A 19,256-nucleotide genomic window follows, 5' to 3' on the forward strand; every position below is an offset into this window, starting at 1 on the left:
TTACTTACTTACTTACTTACTTACTTACTTGCTTACTTACTTACTTACGCCTGTTACTCATAATGGAGCATAGACCACCGACCAGTATTCTTCAACCCTCTCACTCTGTCATACGCCTTCTTTTTTAGTTCTATCCAATTTTAGTTCATTCTCCTCATGTCTGTCTCCATTTCTCGACGTAATGTGTTCTTTGGTCTCGCTCTTCTCCTTTGGCCTTGAGGACTCCATGTGGGGGCTTGTGTTATGACGCAGTTGGGTGATTTCCTCAATGTGTGTCCTATCCACTTCTAACGCTTCTTCCTGATGTCTTCCTCCGCTGGATGGAATCTGGTTTGTTCTGTCTCATACATTAGCTTGTTGCTGATAGTGTCTGGCCCATGGATCTGAAGTATCTTGCGTAGACAACTGTTGATAAACATTTGTATCTTCTGGGTGATGGCTTTCGTAGTTCTCCAGGTTTCCGCCCCATACAATAGAACTGTCTTGATATTTGTATTTAAAATTCTGATCTTGGCGTTGGTTGACAATTGTCTTAAGTTCCAGATGTTCTTCAGTTGCAGATATGCTGTTCTTGCTTTGTAGATCCGCGCCCTCACATCTGCATCAGATGCTAAACTCAATCTTATTTTAAAAGAAAAGGATTTTGAAAAACAGACGGTTGGATACAATTTTAGATGGAAGTATAGTGAAAGACATCACAAGTGGAAACAATCGATTATATTTGAATACAAAATTACAGGAAATCTTGTTAAAATCTGAGAACCATACAGTAAATGCTTCATTTGCGAAAGAATAATCAATTGCCTTAAACTTCAGTGTTCCTTCATTTCCACAGCAATCATTCACTGTTCTCGTTCTCTTTTCTTTTATCTTATTAACCTTCTACCTCCAGACATTTCACTTTCGATTGATAGTACATACTACTTATATCTATCGACATCAATAGCACACACCATAAAAGTATAACATCATAAATTAAATTTTAAAACAATTTAATCTATCTATGATAACCAATTTACATACCTAAATATAAGACAACACTATACAATACCATATGTGAGTCAGTTGCGGTGAATTATATCATTTCCTTTGTTATATTCACCGGCTAAATTGTATATACTTATCATGAAATTCAAAATATCATCTCTTTTTCTTTTAACTGTGTAATAAATCTATTTGAATTGTTTAAATAAACTATAGTAGTATGATCAAATTATAATTAAATTACCTGGCGGAATATTGGAATAATATAAAGATTAGTTTTTTAATAAAATATATAGAAAGTGTAACCCAACAGTTTTGTCTTAAATGTAATCCTGGTTATAAAAGATCTAGTGAAACTATTCAATGGTGTTATTTATTATTAGCTTGAATAATCTTTACAAATTATGATGTACTGTACAGTGTCATTTGAATAAAACTGTTATGCTCCGATAAGGATAATGAATGGTAACTTTTGGGATCTATTTATGGACGAATTGTTAACATACTAAACTATTCACATTCGTGTTCCTCTCATTATATGCTTTATTCTGACCTATGAACTATTATTATATGATTTATCATTCTTGAGTTATGTCCTATCTATCAATTACTATCCCCCACATTCACAGCCATATTTGGCTAAATCTTGTACATATGTTATTTTTTATTTTATGGTACAATGTGGTCTGTCTGGTTGGTATATAAGCTCATTATGTTTTAAATATAATGATTCATATCGGACAGGTTGAGATTGGTGTTTTGGACTTAACTAGCTGGGTTAGGCAGAAAGCAGGACCGATAAGTACTCTAGACTGCTCATACGGGTTTCGTATGTCATTACTCCGATCAATAAATCACTGTTCCCTAATTGGCGGCCTTATCACGTTATACATTAACAGGGAATCCAGGCGGTCATAAGTTATAACAAAAATAATTACAAAAAGATATTGTGTGCCAATAAAATAGTTTTATTAGATGAAGATATCTATATAATTCAGGGACATCTTTCAAACATTGTTCGTGAATAGTAGAAAAAAATTAAGATATACACATAAATGCTGGTATAAGTGTTTAGGTTATTGTAACTAATAGTTGGAGACATTGAGTAACATGGCTCAGAAGTCATAGTAACAGCTCAGATTTACTTATTCTTTATCTTTCCTTAAATTTTGAGTTTTCAAATTATCTAACCATTTTTATTTTACAAATTCAATCTTCTTTTTGGAATTATGCTGTTTATGTCTAATGTTTTCTACCATAACTGATGCCGCTATTATTTCTACCATTACGGCATTTGTCTTGATAATGTCATTGCACTGTCCTGATGTAGTGCGGCTATTTTAACCGATGGACATATGTCTTGGGACCTATGTTGTGCATAACTGGTAAACTATTAGATGGGTTTGATTGGTAGAGATTTTCTTTGTATTGAACGTTAATTTCATTTTATGCTTATAACAAGAATTGAAATAAATCTCTGTAGATCTCTAAGATAGGTGATCTATGTTGATGATTTCAGTGACCTCCTAGCTTACTTTGCAGTCATATCACATGGTTGATACTTAACCTGAATTATGCTATCGTCATAACCAAGTGAGTGGACTTACTAAGTGACCGAATAGAATAAATACTGTCAATAGGCAATAGCATATATCAGTTATAAAAGTTAATGAAGTACAGGGCGGAACAGCTGTCGGATCCACCTGTCCATGGGGCAACTGGCTAATGAGCGTTCGTTGTCCATGACCTTCACGAGGTCCGGTACACTGTTCGAAATTCACTGACCTGCCTCGTAGATGTTTTGGATAAGATTCAGCGCCATTTCATTGACCCTACAACACTAATAAATATATTGGTCATAGACGAATATATTTGTGAATGCTTTGTTCACAACTGTACAAGCTAATGTAACATTTCAAATATTCTAACTATGGATTGAATGCGTTCAAAACGTTATACTTGAAATATTATGACTTATTTTTACATCACCTTGAAGTCCACACCATCCAATAAAACTAACTATTCTATACATGCCAACAAGGTCTATATCAAGACTCTATATTTTTTTAAGTTGTGCCACATCTTGATCTGGACTTTGCAGATGACCTAGCCCTCTTCTCTCATACACACGAACAAATACAGACGAAGACAAATAATATAGTAGCAGCCTCTGCATCAATAGGCCTCAACATACACAAAGGAAAAAGCATGATTTTCAAATACAACACAGAGAACACCAACCCGATCACACATGATGGTGAAACTCTGGAAGAGGTGGAAACATTCACGTACCTGGGAAGCATCATTGATAAACAAGAAGGATCCGATGCAGATGTAAAGGCGAGGATTGGCAAAGCGAGGACCGCATTCCTAAAATTGAAGAACATATGGAGCTCAGAACAACTGTAAACTAACTTCAAAGTGAGAATCTTCAATACGAACGTCAAGACAGTCCTACTGTATGGAGCTGAAACGTGTAAAACTACTTCATCCATCGTCAAGAAGGTACAAGTATTTATAAACAGCTGTTTACGCAAAATACTCAACATTCACAGGCCGGATACCATCAGCGACAGCGTTTTATGGGAGAGGACAAACCAGCTTCAAGCTGAAGAGGAAATTAGGAAAAGACGTTGGAAGTGGATAGGACATACATTAAGGAAATCACCAAACTGCATCACGAGGCAATCGCTAACTTGGAATCCGGAAGGGAAGTGGAAAAGAGGAAGTCCAAAGAACACATTACGTCGGGAAATAGAAGCAGATATGAAAATGATGAATGTTAACTGGAAAGAACTGGAAAGGATTGGTTGGGACAGAATTGGATGGAGAATGCTGGTGTGTGGCCTATGCTCCTCGACGAGGGGCAACAGGCGTAAGTAAGTAAGTAAGTACATCTTAATCTGGTTGCCCTCAGCTTTTCCTGTTGACCACCCCCAACCACCATCTTAGCGCTCAGCTTTTCCTTCAACTTATTTGTATCTCAACCAGCAATACATATCCAAACCACTATATATGATAAAAATCCCGTCTTATAAACTAATTTGCCATCTTTTTTTTAACACTCTATATCTAACCACAGCATCGCTTATTCGGTTGTCCCACCATATACGAGTAAAGTTTCTAAGACATCTCTATCTTTTTTAATATCTTTATTAAACAAAATTATTTAATCTGGGTTATATTATTCTAATCAATAACAAATCCCTATTTATACACTAATTCAATCCACAAGCAATTAAAATTGATATTTCCCTCAAAAAAATAACACCGTATTCATTGAACAATATACTTTGATTAGAAGTCTTGAATGTATAAACGAAAGAATCTTACCACTTAGAAATCCCGGGGGTTTTTTTATGGTCTTATATACCTGTCTATAAGTAGATTACTTTGTTGATACTACTAATAAAGAAATTAGCTAAATAGCAATAACACTATCTTAATAACTTGTCTAAATGTTTACTATTAAGAAATAGCGAATTCGGTAGATTCATGTGAATGTACAACAAAAAAATACGTACACTTTGATAATGTCAATTGTATCCTTTTTTAACTATTTCCTCTCTCTTTTTTAAGATATAAATGTTATCGGTGAATAGATAGGGTACTGGAGTCGAATATTGTGCCTACAAACTGGACTATTATTATTACTGCTATTATTATTAGCGATAGTATCGGAGAAACAAAACAATATTATATAGTAAAGTAAATAGGAAAACTACTTCTTTCCTATTAAACTTTCGTCCCCAAATGCCCTGGTATGGCCGAGAGTGGGGAGAGTCCTCTCTCCCTTTCCAAATGCACTAACATGGCCACGCGTATATAGCCTCTGACAGGGAAGTCCTACTCACTGCCTTCTCGTGGCGGTGTTTTTTATGAAATCGATCGGACGAAAAGCGAATGTCCGGCGCTTTAACCGGGTTGGTGGACACGGAAAGTTTACCTAAGGGAGTTGGAAAACCCTGATTCCAAATCAATGGTGCACATGGGCTCCATTATCCTGAGGGAACAAATGGCGTATGAATCAATCGTTGTCACCGGTTACTATGGGACTGCATCTCCTGACGTTGCTCCACTGCCTTGTGGATCAGATCTTTAGGTCAAAGGCTCGGGGTGTGGTCCCCTAAGGAAACCACCTGCTTTGATTTGGGCACCTGTACAGTATCACAGCCCTCACATAAATCAAATGAGATTTTTGTGGCGCATATGTATCTGGTGCTTCCTTGTACCAATATTTATATGTTTAATTAAATTAAATTATTAAACTTCCTCAAAAGGTAATTGACAGTAGTACCGTTTGATAAGTAATAAGCAGTTTATATCGGTAAATATAAAACACAGGATTTGTAAGTACATCAAATAGGAATAATATAGTTTTGTAAAATCTCAGAGAATGAATTTGAAGTAAGTCCAAGCTTGGACCAAATTGTCAGGCGAAACGTTGGATTTACTTCAAATTCACTTCGCTGAGATTTTACAAATATATTCTTCTTCCTATTTAATGTCTTAAATCAACTCGGCGTTCAAATACTGTAAAACTATTCGCTCTAATTTAGACGAAAGTTCTTATATATTATTCTACAGGATTTGTATTTCTTAGATCTTATTGCCGACTATATTTAGTCAAATCTCATTTTCTAGAACAAATAACGATAATTCAGTAGAATGTTGTTTTGGAAGATAATCATTTGGTTATTGAACATATTCAAGAAAAATAGAATGAAATAATGATACTTGGAAATTAAAAATATGGAAAAGGACAAGAACTTATACCAAAAAGGGGTGAGACTATAATTTATGGACGACCTTTGAGCGACGCTAAGTTGACCTTCAGTGTATCCATCCACTTACTAGGGGTAAACGAGGTTTATCAACTATTGTGAAGAATAAGGATTATAATTTACAGTTGATAGTTAGCGTTAAGAATTAGACTCAGAGTTTTCATCACTGACTGTCACCAACTATAATACCAAAACGCTATTTAACCAAATGGATGAATAAAGTTCGCGCCTAAATCCATGACTTGTTATCTTGAATTTGATTGGTTCGTCCATAAATTATAGTCTCGCCGTTCAGTATATACATTCTGACTTATGTGCTGATCCGTTCGCAACCAATAGAATGTATGTTGAGGAATTTTTGAAATTACTAATTAGCGTATCGAATTCAATTTTAATACTTACACTTTACATAATAAGGTATAGGAGAAATGAAAAACAAAATGGAGCTAGCTGGTAATAATACCTCAATTATAGGTATAAAGATTACAAGACAGGTTAGCAAGATAGTATAATAAAGAAATGTGTGGTGGTCGACATTCGATATTATCCCTAAACTTCGTATATTGTTCGTCCTGATAACCGTTACTCGATAACGTCCTAACGGTGTATAAATCAGAAGGCGAATACGAAGGTTTGATTGTGTTTATTACTGGACCACAGACAGAGATCCGAAATTACAGGTACGTTAAGCAAGCATGAAAGAGCAGTGCCGTAAAGCAGGCGAGTGAGCGTGAAAGCCGAATGAGCAAGAGATCAATCGATCCAGCCGGCGAGTACAGTGCAGTGAACATGATTAAGATGTACATATATATACAAATGGAAAACATGAATCATCGAATCAATTAAGCGATCAATAGTAAGGCTAGCAGAATGAATACATGCGTAGGCAGTAAGCAATGCTCAAGTGTACATAATAAATGTACAATAGTACAGATAGGTTGTTGTTGTACGAATGACTGTTCGTTAAATAAGTTAACAAAAGGGCTTAGCCAAATTAGATGTAAACAAACTCAATTGTATGTGAGCTGCTATAAATAAAAACACGGAGTTACTGTAGTCTTTGTAATGCATAAGTTTTTGGTTTTTATTCTCTTTGAGCCACATTATTTGACCATGCATATGCTTTTCAAATATAATTCAGTATAGAAACATAAACAAAACTGACGAAGTGTTCCAGAACTATACTTTTGATTGACTTACTTTTGTTGCTGCCCAATTCTGGTAATGTTCTGATATGCGTTTATAGGAGCATGTGTGACTGTTGTAAACATCTCAACGACAGCAAGTGAACTTCGAGCAACATAGTGTTTTAGCCCGAAACCGAGACTTCACCCTGAAAGTGTGGAAAACAATATGAAGCTGAAGAGATTAGTTATTTCCTCAATTATTTAACAAGTCTGTTTCTTTTTGTGATATCTAGTGCAATTTTTCTTTAAGCCTTAGTGATTATAAAAAGTCTGTTCACTGACACTGGAGAGAATCTTCCAGGTGTTTATTTTGGTCTCATGTTTCTGTTTATGAATCCGAGAGCATAACCACTTTTGATACTTTTCTGAATCAATTCATCCATTTTGTGGTTAATATTGTCATCTATTGCGTCCTTGAATCTGTTGACCCACTTTCGTGCCGAGTATAACTTGTCTAATGTAGACAAAGACCTTGACGAGATAGGCTGACTGACTTAACTTTGAGGCTAGTACGCGTGAGTTCGAAGTAGGAGTAGAGAGACGAAAGCTATTCTATCCCTGATTGGCTGACAAGCACGCGAGAGAGAGAAGACAAGACAACTGGAATACCAATCACTTTATTCCAATCCCCATCTGGCACCCGAATTCCGAATTCAGATTAGTGCAAAAAGATACATGAATAAATGGATGACTAACCAGACCACGACTCCAATAATTAGGAAAATACAATTATGTCCAAAACTGGGGGATTAGAGTAGAAAATAGAGTACAAAAGGTTGCGTCTAAATTGCAATAGCTTTGGAACGGAAAAGGCTATGGCAGTGAATCATACATCAAACGAAAGCTCATGATCTGTAGAATAGACTAGGGGCAAAAGTAAATGTTACAGTTTTACAAGCTCTGAATTAAATGAAATAACGTGCCCAAAAATAGCTTTCTGTTATATCCCCTGGTGAATTATGAATGGTAAATCTGAGGTCTATTTATGGACAAATGTAATATGCCTATTTCCTATTGTGTAATTGTTACGTAACTAAACTATTCATATTCGTGTTCCTCTTATCATAACCTTTATTTTGACCTTTGAACTATTATTATTGATTACTTTCCCGCTATCCACAGCCACATTGGCCAATTATTGTACAAATGTTATTTTTCTATTTTTTGGTATGTTGTGGTCTGTTTGGTTAGTATATAAACCCAGTATGCTTGTGAATAATGATTCATATTGCCGAGGCTGTTATTTGTGTTCTGGACTTAACTGTCTGGGCTAGGCAGAAAGCAGGGCCGATACGCGCTCAAGACTGCTAGTACGATTTTATGTATCATTGTTCCGATCGATAATTCACTCTTCTCTCATTTGCGGGCATCATCACGTCCATATATCAAATAGGGCATACGCAAGCAATCGATATAACAACTTGCACTCATACGTTATAACACTTTCGTAGTTTTGTGGAGATAGGACTATAAAACCTACTTTGTAAATAATTTTTCATAGTTTTTGCATGTATTTTGTGTATTTTTCATACACAATATTTCTCAATTTTTGTTGTTCATATTGTAATCAGTGTTACCTCCGGACACTCTGGGGGGAGCTATGTGGAGATAGGACTATAAAACCTACTTTGTAAATGTTTGTTAAGGCTTCTTGTTTCGCGGTTCACATCATCATCAGTAATCTAGTCGCCAAATATAAATGAAATTTTGTATGTGTATTATCCTTTGCACCATACGATCTATATATAAGAAGGAATGATACTAACAGATTACCTGAACCAAATCAGATCCAATAAAATTCAAACCTATAGATAAGTATAGACATAAGTCAATTAATTTCATCAATCGAACTACCGCTTGAGATAATAATATTATCTATAGACAAAAATAAATTATGTCTGCAGATCATTCAATGATGAAGTCAATATAATAAAATATCAGAAAACAGTTTGAAAAGAAAAACGAAGATTAGATTCACTTAATGCTATTCACTTGAATATAATTTATATGATGGTACAACAAAGAGCACCAAGCTTATACAAAGAGAAAACATACATTTCATGTTAGATATATAAAGCTTGAATTTATGAATTCATTATCACTATGTTATTTTTGACATTACCATTTTAGTGTATTACCTTTTCAAATGTCATTAGACATTTTACCATAATCGAATCAATAAGCACTTTTTAAGCATTATCTATAATGGTATTCAATTTTAGACAAATATATTTCAGAATGGGTTGTTGTGGATATTATAGTAATTTTTAATAGTTGAGATCATGAGTCAATTGAAACTGGATCAACATGGAAAACCTGGAAGCACTGGATGGCTGTTTCGTCCCAGTGTGGGACTCTTCGGCAGTGAGCATCCATGATCCCGCCTCGCGAGATTTGAACCCAGGACCTATCAGTCTCGCGCGTGAGCGCTTAACCTCTAGACCACTGAGCCTGTATCCAACGGCGTTAAGTTCTAACTTCAACCAATCCACGAAATAGAGCGACGCATCCACCATCGTCTTCAGTAATTTACTATCTCACAACAGACCCAGTTGAACTCCATTGGTCACTGCTTCTCACAAGAACTCCAGGAAATGCCTCTTGATCTCAACTATTGAAAATATATTTCATATTGGGAAAAAAATAAGGATCTCCAATGTAGTTTTCATCATAAGATATTATCATTTATTTTGTCTACTTTTTTTATTCATATGTAACATCTATAGACATGTGAGAGCTTCTATGTCAAAAGTTATATTTATAGATATGTGGTGGCTAGTAGTACTGTGTCAAGCCTACATGGGCTATTCTAGTTTCTGGACAGATCAATTTATTCATTCTTCTCAAGCCTTATTTTGACTTTGTCAGTTGTTCGCTTATTAACCCTGTCTGTTTTTGTATGATCGTATATGTTTTGATTTCCTACCCTATTTATTATATTTGGTTTGAGTATATATATTGGGTAACGCTTGATTAAATTGAGTTGGCTCATAAGCCTTCTCCACTGTGCGTTGTTTCGTTTCGCCTCACTCTCTCCTCTTCGCTTTTTTCGCTTCGTTTCTCTGATCGTCTGTCTAGATCAACAATTGTATGAAATATACTTATCCGAAATCCATTCTCGTATTCGACTTATCTAATTCCGTTATTTATTAACGTGATTCAAGTCGATGATTATGTAAAAGGGTAGCTGGGATGTATATTTCGATATCAATCATCATATTGATCTAACTGGAGTCGGATAAAGGACCACACTAAAGATACGTTCATTATTTTGATTTTTATTTCTTGATTTTATTAGAATCCTTCTTTTCATCAAATTTTAAAAAGATGATTCTCATTATTATTATTTTACACGTATTACTCAGTCACTGACAGTCATCGAGGATTGAAAGAATATCTCATTTTAACTAGCTACACGTTGAAATAGCAAGAATATGTAACTTGTTGGCAGTTAGGTGGTTACTTGAAGACTGTGAATATGGAGAACACTTTGACCTTTTACGCTATAGCTATACTGTGATAATGACCAAAGTAATCAGAGATATAAATACAAGACAAACTTCTGAAGTTTTAGATAAACAGTTTTTTATTGCACTACAAGCCAATTTAAAGAAGTCAGCTGATGAAAAATATATATGAGGTAATAAAATTACGTCTCGTACTTGTAAGAATTAGGCGTCTTCGATAGTCGTCTTGCTAGTTACTGTAATAAATCACCACTGATCCCTCGCAGTGTAGCCTTCACGTATGAACAAACGCAAACCACACAGTAAATCAGAAATCCTTCAGCATTCTATGTATAACTTATTTAAAAGTCTAAACAATCACAAAACACTTAAAAGAAAGCAAGATTGTACAGCAGTCGATTGCCAGAAGAGATGAAACCATGATATTAATAAAAATATTGTTTTGAAGAACTAGAACTGTCATAACTTTACAAAATAAACAAAGGACGTATGATTATTCGTTATTGATTTTTATGTCCTGCCTTTATCACGTGAATTATCCAACAATCGGAATACGACTTTTTTAATTTCAATACCGTGCCAATCAATGACGTTCAGCTGGTATGAGCAGTCTAGCGTCCTTATTGGTCCTTTGTCCGCCTAGCCCTTCCATTTGAGTCCAGAACACCAACTACAGCTTTTGCTATGTGAATCATTTATTTCAAGCATATTCGGTTTATATACCAGACAGACAGACCACATCACACCACAAAATAGAAAATAATATTTGTACAAGATCAAGCCAAATGTGGCCGTGAACGTGGGATACAATAATTAATAAACTGAACATAATTTGGGAACAGTAAATCGTACCGTAATAATTCATAGATCAAAATGAAGCTTATAATAAGATGAATATGAATATACACAATCTAGTTACTCAATAGTAAAACAATAAGAATATATATAGAATAATCGTTCATTAATAGGTCCCGGAGGTTGCCCGTATTTATTTCTTCACTAGAATATAACAAGAACTGACGAACTATATGTACAAGACGACTAAGGAAGTTCAACGAACTGTCCAACCATTTTTGATTGGTATTTTTATTCTATAACTAGTAAATAATAGAATCTTCACAATCAAAATTTTTCACAAATCAATAAATGGTCAGGTCCACACTGTAAGTAGATGAGATCAACAACACTGAAAACCAATCTGACTTATTTGATTGCCTTTGATAGTATTGTCTGCATCTTTATAGGTCCATTGATAGCCTTTCAAGACAAGCTGCTGAAAATTCGATTGAACCATTGACATGCAACTAAAATGTTACATATGGTATCATTGCTACATTTTTGTAGTGACACTTCTACGAAATCTGAAGCTGAGGTCGAGAAAACCTTGGAAGAGAAGATATATGTCCAATTAAGTTATTTTTAGAATAATTGAAGAATTAGTTTGAGTATAAGGATGAGACCGATCCATTGAGCAAACTGCAGCTGTTGTTCTCCCTAGTTTTTAAGAAAGGACATAAACATAGGTTAATCAGTTTATCCAATGTAGTCATCAAAAATCTAATGTTCATAATTATTTGACGTTTTTATCGGATAGGGAATTCACGAATCCAGACTTTTACAACTTATCAGGTGCTTGGACATGAAGTACCTAAAGGACTTTTGCACTAAGTTTTCCTTGACTTGAAGGGAGACCCTATCGATCCAGAAAAACTATGATAGGATCCGATTATGAAGTAGGAAGAGATATGTGCCTATAAAGTTAATTGTGTTACCAAACGCACACTCTTTGAACCAAAACAGAAGTGCAAAATCTATGAATTTGTGGCTGTAATGGCCGTGAGATAGTATGGTATTCAATACGAATTTGACCCAGACTTTATTTAGTGAATTCTGGGGTAATCAAATAGCCAGCTTTCAAACGTCTTCATGAAACCAGAGGTCCTAAAAGTTTGTTCTTCATCTAGAAATACTCTCACATTGTAATGAGTTAATAGATATTTCCACGGAAACTCAATTTTCTACCTACATATTCTCGGATAGCTGTCATCAGTGATAACAGGGGAAAGGTTATCTTCGTGCGTCAACCGGGTTAGTGTACACAAAGGAGCAACTTACGGAGACTAAGAAACCCCGGCTCGAAACCAGTAATACACATGAGCTTCAGAACAATAAGAGAAAGAATAACAAAATAACTGGTTTTAAGATTTTTTGACTACAGTAACGCATCTCCTATTACCGTTTCAGTGGGTTATAAACTATACAATTTGATTAAAAGCTCCAAGGTTGTTCCTTTAAAAAAAATTTACTTTGTTTTGATAACCAAGGGAACATCATGGCTTCCCTATTACTAAAACTACATTTATAGACTTGGGATATAAACAATTGACTCCATAAATTCTTAGTATATGACTGTTAAAAATTTGGTTTCATGTAAGAATATATCTGTGTCCTATTTGTTCAACTTTAATGATTCTTTTTTCCACTTTCTCATACTGCGTTGTTCATTGTGTAGCTGTAAATAATTCCCCAAAATCAATAGCTTTCTAAGTGTTCGACATTGGATGCTGACCACGTTGTTTAAGTGGACTTGTTTAACTGAAGGCTTTCGGTCATGCATCCGTACCAGATCACGTTTCAACTCGGCGTGGGACACTGCTCCTACGTTCATTAGCCAGCTTATAGTAAAGGTTCCTCGATATATTGGTAACGTATCAAATATATCTTTCCTACCTCTTCTCGTCTGACTTCTGATTTCCTCTGGCCGGGAACGATCGATTACAGAAGATACTACTGGTTGCTAGTTGTAAAACTAGAATATCCGTCGTATCCTCAATTGAAATAGTCTTGATATAGTGACAAATTCATTTGAAATTCAATAGCTGAGACAAATCTTACCTCATAAGATCTGATGGTTCCTGATCCAATCCTACCTGAGATCTTGGATACAAACTGAAGAAAAATTCAAAGAAATACCAGTTGTCAACTGTTCCTCTGCTTTTCTAAGTCAGCTGATATAAATCTATTTGGACTACTTTTAAGATTTTCAGTAGTTAAAAACTAACTGAAATTTAAAATTTACTTAGTATTGTTTGTTTGGATCTTTCCATTGATGTTTTTAGGACTGCAAATGGTCAGTCTCTAATTGGCATATGTGCATACTGTGCGTATTGTCTCGATATAGCCAAAAACGTTGATTGCTTAAATATCATTCGATGACTCATCCTCCTCCCCATATATGTATGCACTCAAATCCTATTATTAGCTTTTGCTTTGTCTTGCTGAGCCCTTATATTATTTGACTATAAGTTTGCCTATGTAATTGCTTGCGTTTGCTCGCTGGTATTTGCTCATGTGCCTGTAGCTTTCTGACCTGCGTTATTTGATAATAAACTGTAGTTGCGGTTCTCTTTGCCTTCTGATTTCATGCACCTTTGAGATTTGTATTAAAACGGTTATTGAGGTGAACGATTAGCGAAGCACAGCACTACAAATTGTAATTTCATAAAAACACAACTCTTTACGTACATTTTCAAACAACAGAAAATCAGCATGAAATATTAACTAAGTAATGTATACTTATTGGTTCAATGGAATCATCAACAGTCCAATAAAAAAATTCCAACAGAGTAATAGGATGGATCTAAATGTAGGGTGTAACCGATCTACGCCTTGAATTATTAATTTAATCACATTCTATCAAATCTCACAATAAATAGCAGTCAAAGAATAATCAATCTTCACTAACTAAGAGTGTGAATTTGCTATATCCCGTGGAGAATTATAAATGGTAACTCTGAGGACTATTTACGGACCAATGTGATATGTATATTTCCTATTGTATAATTGCTAAGTAACTTAACTATTCATATTCATGTTCCTTTTTATTATAAGCTTTGTTTCGACCTATGAACTATTACTATACGATTTACCATTCTTGAGTTATTCCCAGTCTATTGATTACTTTCCCCCTATTCATAGCCACATTTGGCTAAATCTTGTACAAATGTTATTTTCTATTTTATGGTACGATGTGGTCTGTTTGATTGGTATATAAACTCAGTATGTTTGGGAATAATGATTCATATTGCAGAGGCTGTTATTGGTGTTCTGGACTTAACTGGCTGGGTTAGTCAGATAGCAGGACTGATAAGTACTCAAAACTGCTCGTAAGGCTTTTGTGTATGATTGCTCCGATAGATAATTCGCTCTTCTCTCATTTGCGGGAATCAGCACGTTCATATATCAGACAGGGCACGTACGCACTTATACGATATAACAGAATTACTTTACAAAAGTATAAATGTGACTTAGAAATAAAAATGGTCTCAAAATGCCCTTTGTGTGATTGCTTATCATTTAATTTGTTTAAACTCATAAAAATTGGTACAATGGAGCACCATAATAATTATTTGCCACACAAAAAATCATTAAATTAGTGTGGGCTGGGATGCTTCTCGGGTGTCAAAGCCAAAGCAGAAGATTTCCTCAGAAGACCACTCCCCGAGCTTCTGACCCAGATGTATAGTCCAAAATTCAGTGAAGCAACATTAGGAGATATGATCATATAGTAGCCATTGACCAACGATATGTTCCCTCAGGATTCTGGAGACTATGTATCGTATTCTAGTGGAGATTAGAATATATGTTACTTATGACAATTATCAATGGACTAATACTATTCAGTAACTAGATTGCATATATCTATATTCCTCTTATTATAAGCTTTATTTCGACTTATAGATTATTATGATACGATTTACTATTCTTAAATTATACTCAGTTTATTAATTACAGTTTCCAACGCTCACAGTCATTTTCTGGCTTATCTTGTACAAATGCCATTTCCTATTTTATGGCATGATGTGGTCTATTTGGTTGGCATATAAGCCAAGTATGTTTGAAATAAGTGATTTGCATAGTGGAGGCAGGTATTAGTGTTCTGGACTCAACTGGTAGGGCTAGGAGGAAAAAGGACCAATAAGGACGCTAGGCGCTAGGTCAAACGTCATTGGTTTGACACAGTGCTAAGATCCGATTGGCGGATAAGTCACATGATAATTAACCGGACTTAAAGTTACAACACTATGTGCACCATTGGTTTGGAATCAAGGTTTTCCAACTCCCTCAGCTAGATCCTACGTACCTACCAACCCAGTTTGAGCTCTATTCCTACACTCGATTCGGTAAACAACACCGCTGTCGAGAGAAGATAGTGATTTGGACTTCCCTGGCAGAAGCTATAAAAGAACATTCCGAGAGGGATGGAGGACTCTCACAACCCTTGGCCGTACCCGAGCATTCTCTATCGAAAAAAATCAAGGAATTTTAATTATGAGTGTTGTAGTTGATCTGAACATCACCACCTCTAACATCAGTTATATGTTTGCCGTTATAGCTGCTTACCATTAGTTGTTTTCAAAGATTTTGTTTTGTCTGTTTTTGTTTTTCAGTTGCTTGCGCGTCAACGAACGCAGAAAAGCCAAATTAGGAAGGCCTATTAGAGTTGAATTCATCAATGAAAAAGTTAAATTCTAGAAACAACTGAAGTCAAACTTATGCAATTTTGAAAACAAGGCTGACCCAGATGTTGCTTGAAAAGATAATATGAACAGTTGAGGAAACAGAATTGACATCTCATAGTGATTTAAACCATAGGGTTCCAAAAAACCAATGGATTTCTTTTAAGTTAATTTCACTGATGGATTCGCGTAAACTCATCCCATCAGGCTCTGAACACGGCGAAGAGCATAAACAAATCAGATCTAGGTTAACCAAAAGTCTAAGGAACGATCGTGAGCAGTGGTGGGCAACGAAAGCAAAAGAGACGGAAAAGGCAGCGGCTGTAGACAACACAAGGTAACTCTTCAGACTACTAAAAAACCGGAATTAAGAAGTCAGGTGTAAGCGAGACAATCTCGGAAAAAGACGAAACCCTTATTTGCTCTCAGCCCAGACGTTTAGAACGATGGGCGGAACACTTTAGAGAACAGCTTAGCTGACCTTCAGCTACTCTACGACTACCCACTATTCCCAGACAGTCTGAATGGAACATTGAAGAAGGTTCCCCAACTCTAGCTGAAGTTCAAAAGGCTATAGCTAATCTGAAACGAGGAAGATCAGCTGGTCCAGATGGATTAAATCCAGAGGTCTTTAAATATGGTGGTCCAATTTTAGCGACTAGGTTGACTAATATTCTGGCTAAAATCTGGGAGTTGGACGTAATCCCATCCGACTGGTCTTAATCACTGATTGTCCCAATATATAAGAAGGGGCCCAAATCACTCCTTGATAACTATAGACGGATTAGTCTGACCGATATAGCATCTAAATTACTAGCCTCAATAATTATCGGGTGTCTAACTAAGACTCGTGAACTGCAAACACGAGAAAATCAGGCTGGCTTCAAACCTGATCGTGGCTGCATCGACCACATATTCACTATTCGTCAGGTTTTAGAGCACAGACATGTTTATCGGCGTCCGACGATAGTTTTTCTTGACTTGAAAGCAGCATTTGACTCTGTAGACCGAGAGGTTCTGTGGCAGTGTCTGTCATTGAAAGGTGTACCTCAGAAGTACATAAACCTTGTGAAGGCTCTTTACTCGAACACTAGCAGTCGAGTGAGAGCTTATGGCGAAGTGTCATCCGGTTATACAACCTCAAGTGGTGTCCGACAAAGTTGTCCACTATCACCATTTTCGTTTAACTTCATCATAGACTTACTTCTGAAAATAACACTCTTGTCAACTGAATTTTCAGGAATTGGTCTCCTACTAGGAGGTCCACTAAGTGACTTAGAATACGCAGATGATATAGTCCTGTTCGGTGAAGACGCTAACAAAATCCAGAGTCTTTTGATAGCACTGAGCAACAATACCAGGATGTTTCTCTTCCTCTAAATGTAAGTTGCTGTTGCAGGACTGGCCTGCTTCAACACCTGAACTAAGGATAGGGAGTGAATTAATCGAACATGTCGACAACTTCACTTATCTTGGAAGTCTGATCAGCCCTAATGGGTGAGTGTCTGACGAAATCTCTACATGGATTCAGAAAGCTCGTTTTGCCTTTAACAACTACGTAACCTATAGTGAAGGCGAAATATCCGTCTACCAATTAAAGGACGAGTACACGGCGCAGCAATTCGCTCTGTTCTACTTTACTGCTGCGAAACGTGGCCACTAAGAGTAGAAGATACTCGTAAGTTACTAGTGTTTGACCACAGAAGCCTTAGAAATATTGCTCGCATCTGCTAAGATCATCCGGTAAGTAATAGTGAGGTTAGACACAAGGTATTAGGGAATGATGGTAAATCAGTTGATGAGGTCATGAATCTTCATCGACTGAGATGGTTGGGCCACGTGTTGCATATGCCTCAACACCGATTACCACGACGCGCAATGCTGACTAGTATTGAGGATGGTTGGAAGAGAGTTAGGGGCGGCCAAACCAAAACGTGGAATCAGAGCTGGAAGTCACTATTTTTTAGTCTGAGCTATGTTGGTAGATGCAGACTACTTGGTTGGGGTCCGCGTGACTATCGTAACCAATGGTTGAAGACTCTAAGTGACATGGCCCAGAATCGATCACAATGGCGTAGGTGTATACACTCTTTGTCTTCCCTTAAACCGTGAGATTGAAATTACTTTATACCTTTCTAAGGACTAATTCTTTCTCCCTGTATCATATCCTTAAACGCAATCTTTTTTTGATATATTACTACCATTGAAGTAACTACTTCTATGAATTTGGTGTTTATCTTGTTATGCCAATGAGGTATGAAAACTTGAACCGATACATATATGTGCCTGGTCCTACGTTGCAGATGACGGACTGAATTACTATTAATGAAATAATCCATTCATCTTATTTTGCTTTAGTGGTTCTAAAAGTATTTGCAGAAAACTGAACAGTTACATTTCGCTATCTAAAACAGATCGCTTTAAAGTGGTTAGGCTGCACAAATACCTAATCTAATATTCAGTATGTACAAAACCAAGTAACTAGGAAACTCGATTAAGCTCTAAGAAAACAAAGAACGAGAGTTTTAAAATTAAATTATTTTGAAGAGTTAATTTTCTTTTCAATGGAAGCACTTAGTTAAGCTGTATATTCCCATTTACAGTTGTTTGACAAATCAGTCTATAAAAGAAACACAAGATAATCCAACACAAAGTGATCCGAGATATCAAATATCAAAATAAAGTTGCGTTTCGACTAATAAGTTAGAGAAGAATAAGAGGATGGGAATAATTTAAGATTCAGAAATATGAGAGGTAATTGTAAACTCGACAAATATGAGGACGAAACGAAAGACGTAAAGGTTATATTAACATTTGAATAATCATCTTGGAAAATTGTTAGAGGATAACAATAACTGATCACAGTTTAGAGAAAGCACGAAGTAACAATAAAAACAAAACAAGATCAAAATATTTTAGAAAAGGGAGTTAGTGCCACAGAACGATGAGAGATTCCATGTAATGCTTTTGTAACAGTGTTCAAGCTTGAATTAGTGAACTGCCAACGCCTCAACAGTGCATACGTTTTCGATTCGACTTCCTTTTAATCCCATTCTTCTGACTGTGTAGAATATTTTGAAGGATAATTTCTTTGGGGTAACGTGCACAAAGTTGGTTAGGTGCTGATGTATTGAGCTACTGATTGTTTTGGATTCCCCTTTTAAAAGCTATACGGAGAAATGTTCTGCGATGTATTTAGAAAGTGTTCAATTTGTGCGACAAACTACTCCAATTTCGACAGATACTCGTCAGTAGTTCGTCGTCAGAAATGGCCATCCACCTAGATTCACTGACAGAAACTTAGCACCAAAACTA

At 35.9% G+C, this 19,256-nt stretch overlaps 1 protein-coding gene across 1 annotated transcript; it reads left to right on the forward strand.

Moving 5' to 3' along the window:
* Positions 1 to 14,603: 14,603 nt before the first annotated feature.
* On the forward strand, positions 14,604 to 14,858 carry Smp_201180 (unnamed protein product; the record flags this gene model as incomplete). The annotated part of the gene is made up of 1 exon (XM_018791853.1): positions 14,604 to 14,858. The coding sequence occupies one exon, from the start codon at positions 14,604 to 14,606 to the stop codon at positions 14,856 to 14,858; it is 255 nt and encodes an 84-aa protein (XP_018644962.1).
* Positions 14,859 to 19,256: the final 4,398 nt, after the last annotated feature.

Source organism: Schistosoma mansoni (genome assembly GCF_000237925.1).
Source record: "Schistosoma mansoni, WGS project CABG00000000 data, chromosome 1 unplaced supercontig 0034, strain Puerto Rico, whole genome shotgun sequence".
Lineage (NCBI taxonomy): Eukaryota > Metazoa > Platyhelminthes > Trematoda > Strigeidida > Schistosomatidae > Schistosoma > Schistosoma mansoni.